This window comes from Coregonus lavaretus (assembly GCF_964263955.1).
Source record: "Coregonus lavaretus genome assembly, chromosome: 2".
NCBI lineage: Eukaryota > Metazoa > Chordata > Actinopteri > Salmoniformes > Salmonidae > Coregonus > Coregonus lavaretus.
The window spans coordinates 33,270,594-33,288,242 of record NC_139989.1 but is presented as its reverse complement, the minus strand read 5'-3'; the positions used below and the strand labels follow the sequence as shown (position 1 = coordinate 33,288,242).

The following is a 17,649-nucleotide window of genomic DNA, read 5'->3' as shown; positions in this document are numbered from 1 at the left end:
ATTCCTCAACTTATAATTAGGGAGTAATTCACTCAAAATTTTCAATATTTTTCAACTCATATAATGTGGGAAATACACTCAAAATTTTCAATATTTTTCAACTCATATAATGTGGGAAATACACTCAAAATATTAAATATTCTTCAACTCATAAATGTGGGAAATACACTCAAAATATTAAATATTCTTCAACTCATATAATGTGTGAAATACACTCAAAATTTTCAATATTCTTCAACTCATAATGTGGGACATGCAAACAAAATTAATTCTAAACTGAAATACTGATGTCGGTCCATTACACAATTATAATCAGCGAATAATGTTAGAAAACATGAAAGTGACACCACAGTGACAATTTAACTTTTTTTTTTATTCAACACAATGTGCTTTTAAAAAGGCACGAATCAAAAGGAGCTCAGTCAAAACAAAGTGCTTGTCATAAATTAAAACAAAAAAGGAAAAGGAAATGACTCCATAAAAACAAAATGTGTTTTAAAGTACATTAAGTGTTAATAGTTCCATATTCTGATAGTGGTCATTGCTACAGAGGGTAGATTCAGTATTTTGGGTCTCCATATCACACTATTCAGTAAACATTATGATAAAAACTCACAAAGGCTTCATGATAAAATTCAATAAGATTCTAATTATAATCCATCCTCAACAGCAATGACAACTATTAGAATGTGGAGCCATTTAAAACGTTTTTGCACTTACTGTACCTTGAAGGCTGCAACTCACTTTTTTTTAAAAATAAAACATTCAAATAAAAGTACTGGTTTCTACTGTGCCGTACTTCAACTGGCAACATCAAGGTAAGCATTAGGTCACACAACATTAAACATGTATAGTGCATGAATTCAACAGTCGTTTCCCACAAGTACAGTACAAAAACTTGGGCTTGGCAATACGTCAATGTTGTGATATTTATCTATTAACAATCAATGTATTAAATCTGAGGTAGAAGAGGCAAACAGTGTAACATATTAAACATGAGGTAGAAGAGGCAAATTATTACATTTGTAAAGAGGGGAAAAAAACTAAAAACATCCTCAATACTCAGCTCAACAAATAGTCCATTCTGAGTGATTCACTCATTGAACAAATCATTCTTCAGTGTCAGTAGACGGCCTTTCAGTGGTTTGTTGTCCTCAAGACACATCACAACTTTTTGGATAAATGTGAATGTAAGCTCAAGATTCTTTGGGTACTGTAGGTCTAGTGCATAGACATACCCAAAGAGCAGGAGAAATGAGTCAGCCAGGTTTGTGGGACCACTCACAAGTATTTCATCTTCCACGACAATACAGATGCTCTCAGGGCTGAAGAGGGCCGCATCAGTAGTATCATCAGTGACAACTGTCAGGAGAGCCACCGGAGTGTCAGTGAGGTCTGGACCATCTGCTGACTATAAAACACAAATAATACAAAAATGAGTTCAGCCCCTCAAGGATACAAATCATGCTAATGATGTCTAGACATTACGGTCACTTTGCACTTAGACTGCAACTAAGCTACATGTTTAAACTATTTTCTTTACACATGCTTATTATTTTATGTTAGTTTCACACCTACCTGTAAGCATACTTTTTGTTTAGTGGAATTCTTTATACTTACCTTTTCATTTATGTAATTTCTACATGTCAGTTTGCAGAATAACAACTCAAGGAAACTTCATAAACAGGTTCTGGGGGCTATTCCAGAAAGGAGGTTCAACAAACTGAGCCTAACCCTGAACTCAGAGTTGACTTACCCCGTGAAGTGAAACTGAGTTTTCAGTTACAGAACAGCTGATCTGAGTTAGGTAAGTTGACTCAGAGTACGTTAACTCGGAGTTGAGCTTGTGCCTGACGACTAGTAAAAAGCCATCATCAATGGAGCTCCGATACGGTTATTCACCATGGCAACGGGAGAAAACAGGAAGCAGACATTTTCTGGCTGCGGCTGTTATATAAATCACTGACAGAGTTTCAGATGCAGTCGTCTTTTCATTTTGAATTTAACATCACTTTATTTTATATTAGCCTTTAAGGAAGTGGTTGAATGTTGTTCAATGTTTTATTTTAGGCTATTTTGTTTTATTTAAAAATCGGCTGAAAATGAAATATAAAAACATTTTATCTCATACTCAATGCGGCGACAAACTAGAAACACGGACTTTGAAATTACGTTGTTGGAAAAAATACAATTGGCTATACTGATGGTTTTCACATAACCTGCTTTCTGGAATGCCCCTCTGGTTCTCCTAGAGTTCTTTGAGTGATGTCATGTTTAAGCTGACTGAATAGCTAAGCAAAGGGATTGATAGTGAGGCCAGTACACTTACATTACAGGTCCTGAAAAACTTGGGAGGCATCTTCACGCAGGTACACAGGAAGTGCACGAAGGACGAGGGCCCGTCTCATATTTACATCACGTTGTTCCTACATGGACAAAAAATATCCATTACAATAATAATTACACAAATATCAAAAACATTCATTGTACACTAATTATAGTAAAAATGAAAATGTTAAAAGATAAGCAAGTTAGTTATTAACAAGCAAAGCATCAAAGTTGTGTGCTTATAGATCTGCTATTTCTGTTGTTGTTCTTTGTATTTAACAAAGTATTAATAAAGGGTTCAAGTGATCAACTGTTGACCCCACAGTTGAGATAAAAACATTTAGAGAAATAGCAAAAGAATGACTGTGGAAACACATAAAATAAAACCAATTATTAGTGTAACCCTCTCACCAGGCTCGAATTTGACTCTCACGATATTACCTTATTTAGAATATCTGAACAGCATGGGATATTAGGTGAGAAGGACATCTCCAATAAGAATCCCTATTGTAAACTTGCTAGGGTGAATGACAAATAGGGTATTAACTTCAGATAGAATGATTATAGACTTGGTTATTGTTGTAAGGATATGCTTTCCCATGCATTAAATGAAACTGAAACAGTAAATGACTCCACCAATACAACAGACATAAGGTTCAAGATCTATATTAATCAAATGTTCAATGTATCACATCAAAAGAAATACAAATTATAAACCCCAATGATTTTTCCACAACGCCATGTCCAAATTAATTGCAATCTTGCTTAAACCCTGGGCGCGCGTTGGAGCTCATAAAAAAAATGACGACATACATAAAGTCCCGAAGTCCACCCCACATTTGTAGTTACTCACTACTTGTAGATAATGCCTCAGCAAAATATAGTAGTTCCGTGAAGGTGTCCTCACAAGATCCACCGCGAACACAGCTATCAATGCAGCCAGTACTCGGTAGCAGCAACAGACATCTGTTGGAAACCCGAACTGATCGTCACAAGCAATTCTCTCCAAGTCTTGCACGATGCTAGGCTAACCTCTAGGATGTCGAATGTCTCCACAATGCGACGGCAGCTTCAGTCTCCACTTGGTCTTTCTTAACTAAATAATAAACACTCTCTTATAGAAATAAAATCAGGATTTCCCTTAAAAAAACTCTGTAGGTATGGTTTTGTTCTCTCTTTATCGTTTCCTTTGGTCGTTTTTCCTTCACCAACCCCACTAACGTCTCTCCTCTCCCTTCTTTCAACTTTTCCCTCCCTTTTCTTTCCCGGCAACCAGTCCACTCTCCCATTGGCCACAACTTAACAAGTTAGCTCATTGGTCAAAACTTTAACGAGATACGTGGGAAATTTAAACTTAAAAGTAAACCAACCTATTCACTTGTACATTTTTTTAAAACATTGCTTCAAAAGAAATGCATTAATGACATTACAAATCAGGAGCTATTCGATCACCTTTTAAATCTAATACCAATGAATTATAACAAATACACTCTATACTTGGTTTTAGCAATGTATTACATTAGTAACACTATTTCATAATACATCCTACCTGAACTGTTAAAAGGATTTCGAGATGATCTCACAACCACACACTTGAGCCTAGGAAGAAATACAAACACAGGCCTGGTTAGCATAATGATAACACACTCACATTATGTTGTTTAGCATTGTTCGTTTCACGCTAGCACACACGTACACACAGCTCGATAACGTAAAATATTTACTGTGTAAGGCAGACACTTATTGAAATAAGTATAATCACAGTACGCACTTGCATTACCGGCGAACAGCGAAAACTCATGGACCTTCCTCCACCGTCAATGTCCCGGGCAAACATGCATTATGGGAAATGTAGTTCATCCAGGAAACCTGCTGATAACGTTACACCGTTGTAAGATGAAGTAACGTAACGTATTTATCACATATTTAACAACTTCTAAAGTTACAATTACTTGGATTTTTACACTATTTACAACAAATATTCACTGTGCACATTGTACAAATGTATTCCCAGTTCCACATTTAAGACTATCGAAATTCAATTGAAAAAAAAAAATGAAAAAAAAACAGAGTTACTTACCAAATCAGAGGTGATGATAAGATGGCGCTTAAGAAAACGAGGGCAATAAGACTAATGATAAAAACGGAGGTGGTGGTGGTTTCAAGCGGGCAGCATAAAAGTGCGCATTGCAAACAAATTAAAACAAATTAAACTGTGTTCCACATCCACACGGGCGGCCCAAACATCCCCGCATCAAGGCACATTCAAGATGGCTGACTCAGCTTTCCTGAGGGAGAGATGACCCACCCACCAGAACGTCATGACGTCGATAACGTCATGACACTACCTAAACTTTTTGAGCGTTCCACACAAATTACCTATAAAATATTGAGCGCTCTTCAATTAAAGTGGCATAAATCTCAACAGAGCTCAACACTTTATAGTTTGGTCAACTGCATAACGACATTTGACTGTTATGACCTTATTACTTATGAGCTAGTACAACTGTTTGGGAATACAGTGTACTATAACTCATCCTCTCTGGCTCTCTCTCTTCAGGCCTACTCACTGGGGGGCTCCCAGTCGTCTCACTCACCCTTGGGCTATCCTCTACTCTCTACACTGCCTCAGCATAGGAAACTTTCTGCCCCACTCAAACTCTAACAATCTCCACCTGTCTCTCTCTCACAGGGCACTTCGGATCCCCAGCTGCATGGGCACCCCCACAGTTGACACACAGTGCTTTCTCTATCCCAACTGTACACTCCCTCTGACTATGCTCTCCTGCACATTTCTCATGTCGTGGGATCTCATATCTACACACTGCTGCAACATGTCCGAATCCTTGGCACCTAAAGCACCGTAGCGAGTTCGGAACATAGGCCCTCACAGAATAGCAAATATAACCTAAACCTAAAAATTCCCTGTCTTAGGTCAGTTAGGATCCCCACTTTATTTTAAGAATGTGAAATGTCAGAATAATAGTAGAGAATGATTTATTTCAGCTTTTATTTCTTTCATCACATTCCCAGTGGGTCAGAAGTTTACATACACTCAATTAGTATTTGGTAGCATTGCCTTTAAATTGTTTAACTTGGGTCAAAAGTTTTGGGTAGCCTTCCACAAGCATCCCACAATAAGTTGGGTGAATTTTGGCCCATTCCTCCTGACAGAGCTGGTGTAACTGAGTCAGGTTTGTAGGCCTCCTTGCTCGCACACGCTTTTTCAGTTCTGCTCACAAATTTTTTATAGGATTGAGGTCAGGGCTTTGTGATGGCCACTTCAATACCTTGACTTTGTTGTCCTTAAGCCATTTTGCCACAACTTTGGAAGTATGCTTGGGGTCATTTTCCATTTGGAAGACCATTTGCGACCAAGCTTTAACTTCCTGACTGATGTCTTAAGATGTTGCTTCAATATATCCACATAATTTTCCTTCTTCATGATGCCATCTATTTTGTGAAGTGCACCAGTCCCTCCTGCAGTCCCCCCCACAGCATGATGCTGCCACCCCCGTGCTTCACGGTTGGGATGGTGTTCTTCGGCTTGCAAGCAACCCCCTTTTTCCTCCAAACATAACGATGGTCATTATAGCCAAAGAGTTCTATTTTTGTTTCATCAGACCAGAGGACATTTCTCCAAAAAGTACGATCTTTGTCCCCATGTGCAGTTGCAAACCGTAGTCTGGCTTTTTTATGGCAGTTTTGGAGCAGTGGCTTCTTCCTTGCTGAGCGGCCTTTCAGGTTATGTCGATATAGGACTCGTTTTACTGTGGATATAGATACTTTTGTACCTGTTTCCGCCAGCATCTTCACAAGGTCCTTTGCTGTTGTTCTGGGATTGATTTGCACTTTTCGCACCAAAGTACGTTCATCTCTAGGAGACAGAACGCATCTCCTTCCTGAGCGGTATGACGGCTGCGTGGTCCCATGGTGTTTATACTTCCGTGCTATTGTTTGTACAGATGAACATGGTACCTTCAGTCGTTTGGAAATTGCTCCCAAGGATGAACCATACTTGTGGAGGTCTACAATTATTTTTCTGAGGTCTTGGCTGATTTCTTTTGATTTTCTCATGATGTAAAGCAAAGAGGCACTGAGTTTGAAGGTAGGCCTTGAAATACATCCACAGGTACACCTCCAATTGACTCAAATGATGTCAATTAGCCTATCAGAAGCTTCTAAAGCCATGACATCATTTTCTGGAATTTTCCAAGCTGTTTAAAGGCACAGTCAACTTAGTGTATGTAAACTTCTGACCCTCTGGAATTGTGATACAGTGAATTATAAGTGAAATAATCTGTCTGTAAGCAATTGTTGGAAAAAGTACTTGTGTCATGCACAAAGTATATGTCCTAACCAACTTGCCAAAACTATAGTTTGATAACAAGAAATTTGTGGAGTGGTTGAAAAACGAGTTTTAGTGACTCCAACCTAAGTGTATGTAAACCTCCGACTTCAACTGTATGTGATGTAAACAGAGACGTCTACTTTCTTGGGGACCTGAATATTGACTGGTTTTCATCAAGCTGTCCACTTCTCAGATAGAGTTCAGTGTGTCAAATCGGAGGGCCTGTTGTCTGGACCTATGGCAGTCTCTATGGGGGTGCCACAGGGTTCAATTCTTGGGCCGACACTTTTCTCCGTGTATATCAATGATGTCGCTCTTGCTGCTGGTGACTCTCAGATCCACCTCTACGCAGACGACACCATTTTGTATACATCTGGCCCTTCATTGGACACTGTGTTAACAAACCTCCAAACGAGCTTCAATGCCATACAACAATCCTTCAGTAGCCTCCAACTGCTCTTAAACACTAGTAAAACTAAATGCATACTTTTCAATCGAACGCTGCTGGCACCCGCCCACCCGACTAGAATCACCACTCTCGACGGGTCTGACCTAGAGTATGTGGACAACTACAAATACCTAGGTGTCTGGTTAGACTGTAAACTCAACTTCCAGACTCACATAAAGAATCTCCAATCCAAAGTTAAATCTAGAATCGGCTTCCTATTTCGCAATAAAGCCTCCTTCACTCATGCTGCCAAACATGCCCTCGTAAAACTGACTATCCTACCGATCCTTGACTTCGGCGATGTAATTTACAAAATAGCCTCCAACACTCTACTCAGCAAATTGGATGTAGTCTATCACAGTGCCATCCGTTTTGTCTCCAAAGCCCCATACACTACCCACCACTGTGACCTGTACGCTCTTGTTGGCTGGTCCTCACTACATGTTCGTCGTCAAACCCACTGGCTCCAGGCCATCTATAAATCACTGCTAGGCAAATCCCCGCCTTATCTTAGCTCATTGGTCACCATAGCAGCACCCACCCGTAGTCTGCGCTCCAGCAGGTATATCTCACTGGTCATTCCCAAAGCCAACACCTCCTTTGGCCGCCATTCCTTCCAGTTCTCTGCTGCCAATGACTGGAACGAATTGCAAAAATCTCTGAAGCTGGATACTCTTATCTCCCTCAATAACTTTAAGCATCAGTTGTCAGAGCACCTTACCGATCACTGCACCTGTACACAGCCCATCCGAAATTAGCCCACCCAACTACCTCATCCCTATATTGTTATTTATTTTGCTCTTTTGCACCCCAGTATCTCTATTTGCACATAATCTCTTGCACATCTAGCATTCCAGTGTTAATACTATTGTAATTATTCTGCACTATAGCCTATTTATTGCCTTACCTCCATAACTTGCTACATTTGCACACACTGTATATATATTTTCTGTTGTATTTCTGACTTTATGTTTTTTTTTACCCCATATGTAACTCTGTGTTGTTTTTATTGCACTACTTTGCTTTATCTTGGCCAGGTCGCAGTTGTAAATGAGAACCTGTTCTCAACTGGCTTACCTGGTTAAATAAAGGTGAAATAAATAAATTAAAAAAAGTTAAGAGGAAGCTTCTCACTGTATCCAACCTACCAGGGTGTTTACAAACACTACAAGAACAAGATCATCCACATGTATTGTTCACATGTTTACTAATAGTGTAGAACTTTGTTCTAAAGCTGTGTCTGTACCCATTGGATGCAGTGATCACAATATAGTGGCTATATCCAGGAAAGACAAAATTGCAAAAGCTGGGCCTAAAATAATGTATAAGAGATCATACAAAAGATTTTGCTGTGAATCTTATGTGGATGATATAAAAAATTTGATTAATAAGGTGCATCCAGACGCTGCTTCTTCCAATTATTTATAAACATGCACCTGTTAAGAAACTGACTGTTAGAACTGTTAAGGCTCCATGGATTGATGAGGAATTGAAAAACAGTGTGGTTGAACGAGATGAGGCAAAAGGAGTGGCTAATAAGTCTGGCTGACTTACTACAAATTGAGAAATTATGTGACTAAACTCAACAAAAAGAAGAAGAAACTGTATTATGAAGCAAAGATCAATTATATAAAAAACTTTGGAGTACTTTAAATGAAATGATGGGCAGAAAGACAAATTCAACTCCACCTTTCATCGAATCAGATGACTTATTCATCACAAAACCATTTGATGTTGCCAATTATTTTAATGATTACTTAATTGGCAAGGTGGGCAAACTTAGGCAGGAAATGCCAGCAATGAACACTGAGCCATCGTATTCATGCATAAAAAAAACAAATAATTAAAGAAAAGCATTGCAAGTTTGAATTTTGTAAAGTTAGCGTGGGAGAGGTCACATTTTTTTTGTTATCGATCAATAATGACAAACCACCCGGCATTGACAACTTAGATGGAAAGCTACTGAGCATGGTAGCTGACTCTATAGCCATTCCTATCTGTCGTATCTTTAATCTGAGCCTAGAAGTAAGTATTTGTCCTCAGGCCTGGTGGGAAGCCAAAGTCATTCCTCTACCCCAGAGTGGTAAAGCGGTCTTTACTGGTTCAAACAGCAGAACTCTGTGTGCTGCCAACTCTAAGCAAACTGTTGGAAATATTGTGTTTGACCAAATACAATGCTATTTCTCTGTAAACAAATTAACAACAGACTTTCAGCATGCTTAATGAGAAGGGCACTCAACATGTACTGCACTGACACAAATGACTGATGATTGGTTGAAAGAAATTGATAATAAGAACATTGTGGGAGCTGTACAGTTAGACTTCAGTGCAGCCTTTGATATTAAAAAAAACATATGTGTTATGGCTTTTCAACCTCTGCCATATTGTGGATTCAGAGCTATTTATCTAATATAACTCAGAGGGTTTTCTTTAAAGGAAGCTTCTCTAATGTCAAACATGTATAGTGTGGTGTACCGCAGGGCAGCTCTCTAGGCCTCTACTCTTTTCCATTTTTACCAATGGCTTACCACTGGCATTAAACAAAGCATGTGTGTCCATGTATGCTGATGATTCAACCATATACGCATCAGCAACCACAGCTAATGAAGTCACTGAAATCCTTAACAAAGAGTTGCAGTCTGTTTTGGAATGGGTGGCCAGTAATAAACTGGTCCTGAACATCTCTAAAGCTAAGAGCATTGTATTTGGTACAAATCATTCCCTAAGTTCTAGACCTCAGCTGAATCTGGCAATAAATGGTGTGGCTGTTGAACAAGTTGAGGAAACTAAATTAGTTCGTGTTACCTTAGATTGTAAACTGTCATGGTCAAAACATATAGATTAAATGGTTGTAAAGATGGGGAGAGGTCTATCCATAATAAAGAGATGCTCTGCTTTTTTAACACCACACTCCACAAAGCAAGTCCTGCAGGCTCTAGTTTAATCTTATCTTGATTATTGTCTAGTCATATGGTCAAGTGCTTCAAAGAAAGACATAGTTAAGCTGCAGCTGGCCCAGAACAGAGTGTCACATCTTGCTCTTCATTGTAAGCAGAGGGCTAATATTCATACTATGCATGCCAGTCTCTCTTGGCTAAGAGTTGAGGAAAGACTGACTGCGTCACTTCTTGTTTTTGTAAGAAACATTAATGTGTTGGAAATTCCAAATTGTTTGCATAGTCAACTTACACACAGCACTGACACACACACGTACCCCACCAGACATGCCACCAGGGGTCTTTTCACAGTCCCCAGGTCCAGAAAAAATTCAAGGAAATGTACAGTATTATACAGAGCCATGAGTGCATGGAACTCCCTTCCATCATATATAGCGCAAGTGAACAGCAAATATAAATAAAGCAACACCTCACGGCACAACGCCTCTCCCCCATGTGACCTACTTGTTGTGTGTATGTTCTGATAAGTATGTGTAACTGATAGATGCACACACACAAACTACATGTTCATGTTTTTAAATGTATGTCAATTGTATGTAAGTCTTTTGTCTGTAATGTATTTTTCGTTATGTGTCAGACCCCTGTAAGACTAGCTGTCGCCATTGGCATCGGCTAATGATGTGGATGTTGATTAAGGCAGCCCCCCGCACCTCTCTGATTCAGAGGGTTTGGGTTAAATGTGGAAGACAAATTTCAGTTACAGGCACATCCACCCTGTTACAGTAGGACTGTACAAGACCAATAAAATGTTTTGGACATTAACTAGTGTTTTCAATGTTGGCTAGAGACTACAGAGAATAGATTTAGTTATGGATTTCACTTTTCATTTCTGGAAGTTATACCCTCAAGTGCTCGTTCCTCTCTGGAATGAAAGAGAAACACTGGGCTTGTTTGATTGGTAAGGCGAAAGCAACCGACTGTAGACGAAAGTCGAGGAGTGAAGACGGGGGAGGTTCATCTGTGACAGCCGACAGTCGGATACTGATGTGGTTTTCCAACAGCAAAGCTCAGTACAACAAGTCGATGTTGCCATTGTTTATAATAAACATTTCTCCAACCCCCATATCACAAATTGAAAATATATATGTGTGTACATTGTACAATCAATTGGTGAGAGAGAGAGAGACTTATATCACATTAATTTGTACACATCCACTGTATACATGAATTGTGGCAAAGTTGTTTTTTGATTCAGTCACATCTTTGGTCAGGTTCGTGTGGGTCAAACAAAAACACCCTAATGATTGGTTGACAATAGAGCCTCCCACAATGCAGGTGATGGCTGCAGGATGAAGTTGTGGTGGTCCCATTAGGGGGGGATGGAATGTAGGAGCATCATCACAGAGGGGTTGACCCAGGAGTGGCAACATGAGTGGGAGAGAGAACAGCTGGGAGGCATATTTTCTCTATCCAGAATTCTGTGAGGAGGGTCAGTAGGTATAGCTGGGGAGTGAAAGGAGGGATGGGGTTCTGTTGACAAGGCTGAGGTTGGGTCATGAGGTTGAGTTGTGGGGAGGTAGAGACTGTGAAGCATGTCCTGTTGCAAGCAGTATGCTGAGGATAGGATCACTTTTTCTGTGAGTTGGCTGAGTTATAAGCACATGTTCGCTTTTAACAATTTTGGGCTCAAATGAGAGGCAGAGCGAAATAGCAAGGAAGCTGTTGTCGTTTGCTACGGGTGTGAGGCTATTAGATATTTAAATGTGTAATTCGCACTCCGACCTGAAAAAGGTAGAAAAACGCAAGTCTAGTCTGCCGGAAACGCACAAGAAGAAGAAGAAGAAGAAGAAGAAGAAGAAGAAGAAGAAGAAGAAGAAGAAGAAGAAGAAGAAGAAGAAGAAGAAGAAGGAGGAGGAGGAGGAGGAGGAGGAGGAGAGTCCCGGAACGAAAGAAGCGGTTGCTATGGCCGACATGTTTCCATGTCAACAATAAATGGACCTAGCTTCTGCTGAAAAGCTAGCCAGAGGTAAGTAGCTAGCTAGCTAGGTTATCTACCAGTTAGCTATTTAGTTAACTTGCTATCCATAATCAAGTAGAATTCACAGAAGAATGGCTCATAACGCCGTGCAATGTTTGCAACTCTTTCATTAACTTGAAGCATTGCATTGCAACTAAGAGAACGTTAGTGAGAAGGCAAGACAACAACCTACACAAGCCACAAGATAACTAGCTACAGGACAGTACAGCTACTGTAGGCAGATACTTTAGTAAGATGTCTTGTTAGGTAGCTACCTGTCAAAGTTTGCTGTCATAGCTAACGTTACACGTATAAAGACTAACGTTACAAGCTAGCTAGCTAACGTTAGCTAGTCAACCCTGTGGATACCTTTCACCCATTTTTGATAATTGGCAAAATATGCATGACATGTCACTTTCCTGGCCATAGTGACCTACCCTGCAGTCACTACATTCCTTGCTTGTGTTGTCATGGGTAGAAGTAAACAAATACGAAGTGAGCAGGACTAGGAGGGTCTCTTTAGCTCAGCCTTTGCTCATAGTTAGTACTTGACAAACATTTCAGCCTTTGCTCATAGTTAGTACTTGACAAACATTGTGGCAACATATAGCTATATTTTAACCTGCCAAATAAACAAGAAGGCTATGCTTCCATTCAAATATGAGTGTGTTTTCTCTGCAGGAGAGGGGAATGGCAGAGACAACAGAGAGCAAGAAAGAGGAGGCCGATTACAAGAGGCTCCACAGCTTCCCACTCATCAGGGTGAGACAGATAGTCTTGCTGTGACACATATGTGGTTCACAAGTACAGGCTATGTGACCGTGGGTTTCGTGGAGTAAATGGTGAGTGTTGTAATGTATTGTTCTGATTTCTTCACAGCACACAGACATGCCAGAGGAGATGAGAGTGGAAACGATGGAACTGTGTGTCACAGCCTGTGAGAAGTTTGCCACCAACAATGAGGTCAGGATCATGATGATTGTGTGTGTGTGTGTGTCTGTCTGTACACTGTGCAAAGTGAGGCTTGATTATTACATTACATTCACTATTGCTTTAATCCACCCACTCATCTGACCCAGTAACTTTTTAAAACCAGGCCTGTATGTAATCCACCCACTCAGCCAGTCTGGCATTGTATCAGCCTGCCTCACCACTCATTCCAGCAACCCTGTGTGTCCATCTGGACTAGAACACTGGTTGTCGCTCTCTTCCTCAGTCTCTCTCTCCTCCTCCTCCCCTCTGTCTTTTACCCCCTCCATCACTTCCTCTCCTCTCTCATAGGCCCGATTCCAAACTGATCCTGCGTCCCTATCCTCAGGTGCTTGTTATGGATAAGTGTTTTACCCCAAGAGGGCTGGATGGAGTTTCAGCCATATTGCTGACTCCTATCCGTTTACTCTCAAATCCACAAGGGGGTGTTGACAAGGGCTTAGGGATAGGAGCCAGGGATTTGGTTTGGAATCGGACCAGACGGTCCAGTCATTATTGACCGGATCCCATAACTTTAAACATCTGTGCGTTTAACTCTGATTTTCACTAACATCATGCATTGATGACAAATAGTAGATTTGCATGAAAATGTAAGTTTACAGCTTTAGATTTGGTTTCTGTATCATCTCTAACCTCTCTCTCTCTCTCTCTCTCTCTCCCTCCATTTCAGAATGCAGCGAAGATGATCAAGGAGTCGATGGATAAAAAGTTTGGCAGCTCGTGGCACGTGGTGATCGGGGAGGGCTTTGGCTTCGAGGTGACACACGAGGTCAAGAACCTGCTCTACATGTTCTTTGGAGGCAGCCTGGCCGTGTGTGTGTGGAAGTGCGCCTAGCACACACACACACAACCTGGCTCCCCTCCCATCCACCCCTCCTCAGTCTGTCTCTACCTAACAAGTGTTTTTATATATGTATATACACATCCTGGATGATTCACCCATCTCTGAGCTATGCAGTCTTTTTAGTTGTTATTTACTGATTGTGTATGTGTGGTGGGATTGGGTGGGGGGGGTCTGTGTACATGTGCTTGCGTGCGTGTGTGATGTCCCTTACATCATTGATTGAATAGGCTCTCGTTCTTGATATATTGTATTCAATATCAGCATGTCACACTCTTGCCTTGTGTGTGCACCTACAGTATGAAAATGAGCAAATGTTATTTGTATACGAATGTGATCATTTCTACAGAACGGTGTTCACTGCATGAAGGAGTCTGGTCTCTCTCCTACTATCCTATTGATGGAATTCAGTGGGGCTGAAACACTTGCACTCTCTTTCCCTATTACTTTCTGCTCTACTTCTTTAACTCGAGGCGGTGTGTGTGTGTGTGTGTGTGTGTGTGTGTGTGTGTGTGTGTGTGTGTGTGTGTGTGTGTGTGTGTGTGTGTGTGTGTGTGTGTGTGTGTGTGTGTTCATCAACATCACATGCTCACCTGTTTAAAACATTTATCCAGCTCTGTGTCTTTCCACTACTCCGCCTGTACGTTGGCACACTGTCGTCTCGGTGGGCTGCCATGCCATCTGCTGAAAAACAGACACACAAACACACACTCTCTTCGTCTCTCTCATTGCTCTCAATTCACACTATCTCTCTCTGTTTCGCCAATCCTCTCTCTCTAGATTCTTTTTTATCTCCTTCTATAGTAGTATACTCTTAGTCTTCATCTTTCAGACACAAGTCCCATACGTCACCCTTATCTGTGTCTCTACCTCTCCTATAACTGATAAGATAGCACAGGGACTTTTATATCCTCTCAATGTACTGTAAATACTTGAATGTGAAGATAGGATCTGATTTTGTATATGATCATCATTGGGCTTTTTATGAAAGAGCTTATTGTTGAAATAATAGTTATTTTCTGTCACGCCAATGTTACAAGAATGTCATGGCTGGGTGTCGTTGTTGTTATGAATTTGTATCATAACTGATGATATTACATTAGCTATTCTGACTCCCTAGGCATTGCATCTCAATGAATATCAACTAGGCATACAGTCTCATTGCCACATAGAAACCTTTACGTTGTCAACCGTGGATGCCACCAGGTTCCATAACACTGATGTGTTGTATTGTTGTTTTCACTTCAACACCGTGTGTTTGCATAAATTCATTGCACATTAAATTATTTCTGAAAGTGACAAAAATGTTTTAGTTTTTTCAAATCTTCTGATTGTGGGTGTTGTTTGTTGAAAGTGAATAACAGTATGTGGACCGGGGATTTATATATACAGTATGTCTCTAGTGTGTATTCACTATGAAGCAAATGGGATGAAACGGGGAGGGACCTACCTGAATTTGTCCAGTAAGAAACGTTTGGCTGTGGTGTGCGCTATTGAATTCACCCCTGTTGTGGACTAAGGAAAAAGGGAGGCAGCTGGAGGTCTAGGAAAGGCCAAAACCCTGCGGAGTTCCCTTTTAATTAGTCACCATGCTAACACTACAACCAATGGGCAACCCGCCCTTTAAAATGCTACAACCAAGGGGCAACCCGCCCTTTACAACGCTACAACCAACAGGGCAACCCGCCCTTTAAAACGCTACAACCAACAGAGCAACCCGCCCTTTGATGGAATAGTTTCATATTATAGAAGGCAATTTACTGCTAGACCGTTGGTGGTCCTTATCTATAGGCCAAGCTCTGAAGTAAATACTTACATATAGCAAGGCACTTAACCCTAATTGCTCCTGTAAGTCCCTCTGGATAAGAGCGTCTGCTAAATTGTAAATGTAAATATTAAATGCAGGTTGTGTGTGAGCACAGCACTGACCCTGAAATTTGAGTTGCTCTGGGTGTGAGTGAACCTAAGCACGTCCTATCTCCTAGACTAGAGAACTAATGGTATACTTAAGCAATAAGGCCCGAGGAGGTGTGGTATATGGCCAATAAGGGCTGTTCTTATGCATGACACAACGCGAAGTGCCTGGACACAGCCCTTAGCCGTGGTATATTGACCACATATCACAAACCACCGAGGTGCCTTATTGCTATTATAAACGGGTTACCCAATGTAATTAGAGCAGTAAAAATCAATGTTTTGTCATACCCGTGGTATACGGTCTGATATACCACGGCTGTCAATCAGCATTCAGGACTCGAACCACCCAGTTTATAATGCTCCATATTCCGCCTCACACTGTTATTGAGTGCAAGCAGTAAGAGTGGTTTTAAATCTGAGCTCTCTTTTCCTCTTCTTAATCATCCCAGATTCCCAGAACCCTCTAGTCTCTCTCTCGCTCTCCCTCTCCCTGAGTCATCCGTTTCCCTCATGTCTTCCTTTTTATTTTACACATGATCGAGGGATACTACAGTTTGTAATATAGTATTCTAAAGTATACTACAGGTTTACTACACTGAACAAAAATATAAACGCAACATGTAAAGTGTTGGTCCCATGTTTCATGAGCTGAAATAAAAAATCCCAGAAATTTTCCATACGCACAAAAAGCTTATTTCTCTCAACTTTGGTGCACAAATTTGTTTACATCCCTATTAGTGAACATTTCTCCTTCGCCAAGATAATCCATCCACCTGACAGGTGGCATATTAAGAAGCTGATTAAACAGCATGATCATTACTTGTGCTGGGGGACAATAAAAGGCCACTTTAAAATGTGCAGTTTTGTCACACAACACAATGCCACAGATGTCTCAAGTTTTACAATTGACATGCTGACTGCAGGAATGTCCACCATAGCTGTTGCCAGAGAATTGAATGTTCATTTTTCCAACGTCGTTTTAGAGAATTTGGCAGTACGTCCAACCAGCCTCACAACTGCAGACCACGTGTAACCACGCCTGTCCAGGACCTCCACATCCGGCTTCTTCACCTGCGGGATCGTCTGAGGGGAAAAACCCCTTTTGTGGGGAAAAACTCATTCTGATTGGCTGGGCCTGGCTCCCCAGTGGGTGGGCCTACCCATGGCTGCACCCCTGCCCAGTCATGTGAGGGACTAATTAATTTATTTCAATTGACTGATTTCCTTATATGAACTGTAACTCAGTAAAATATTTGAAATAGTTGCATGTTGCGTTTATATTTTCATTCAGTATATATAATTCTATAGTAAGTACTGTAGTATTCTATAGTAAACTGTAGTATTTTTTCATGTTGGGGCCTCCCCCTCTTATTTTCACTCTACTTCCTCCATCCTCTCTCTCTCTCACCAACACACACACAGTCTGACACACTGACACACACACACACTCTCTCTCTTCCTCTATAGCCAGTGACAGATTGTCCCAGTGGGAGACAGGGAGGATTAGCACTGCGCTATCCCAGAAACTGTTGCCTTGGAACAGAGAAAGCGAGAGAGGGATGGATTGATGGAGAGAAAGAGTCAGGGAGTTAAAGAAAAAATGCATTATGAGGGTGGGATGAAGACAAGGATGACAGTCTTTGGAATGCAGAGATGCAGGATAACACAGGGATTATTTAACTGTGTGTGCGTGTGTGTGGCTATGTGTGTGGAATCTGGATCAGTCATATCATGAAACATGAACACGTTAGCAGCACTATGTTTTGGTATTCCACGTGTACCCTCGTGCATTTCATTTCCCATGGATTATATATCCATTGGTAGCCAGTGAGTAACTGAACCACCAGCGCAACCCACAGA

General features: G+C 40.8%; 1 protein-coding gene and 1 long non-coding RNA gene across 6 annotated transcripts; one reads left to right on the top strand and one right to left on the bottom strand.

Moving 5' to 3' along the window:
- Positions 1 to 352: 352 nt before the first annotated feature.
- LOC311148728 lies at positions 353 to 4,842 on the bottom strand. Of its 4 annotated transcripts, none has more exons than XR_014614940.1 (5): positions 4,409 to 4,842; positions 4,091 to 4,200; positions 3,878 to 3,927; positions 2,330 to 2,426; positions 353 to 1,411 (listed from the first exon to the last, which is right to left on the bottom strand). It is a non-coding gene; the product is annotated as an uncharacterized lncRNA (long non-coding RNA). The 4 variants fall into 4 exon arrangements; XR_014614941.1 differs by having other exon boundaries at positions 4,100 to 4,200; XR_014614942.1 differs by lacking the exons at positions 353 to 1,411; positions 2,330 to 2,426 and having other exon boundaries at positions 3,303 to 3,927.
- Positions 4,843 to 11,654: 6,812 nt separating this feature from the next.
- On the top strand, positions 11,655 to 15,170 carry LOC311138150 (dynein axonemal light chain 4-like). Of its 2 annotated transcripts, XM_084172819.1 has the most exons (4): positions 11,655 to 12,050; positions 12,723 to 12,803; positions 12,921 to 13,004; positions 13,702 to 15,170. In XM_084172819.1, exons 2-4 carry the CDS (start codon positions 12,732 to 12,734, stop codon positions 13,864 to 13,866), a joined length of 321 nt encoding a protein of 106 aa, XP_084028945.1. In that variant the 5' UTR covers positions 11,655 to 12,050; positions 12,723 to 12,731; the 3' UTR covers positions 13,867 to 15,170. The 2 variants fall into 2 exon arrangements, with proteins under 2 accessions (XP_084028945.1, XP_084028944.1); XM_084172818.1 differs by lacking the exon at positions 11,655 to 12,050 and having other exon boundaries at positions 12,600 to 12,803; positions 13,702 to 15,164.
- Positions 15,171 to 17,649: the final 2,479 nt, after the last annotated feature.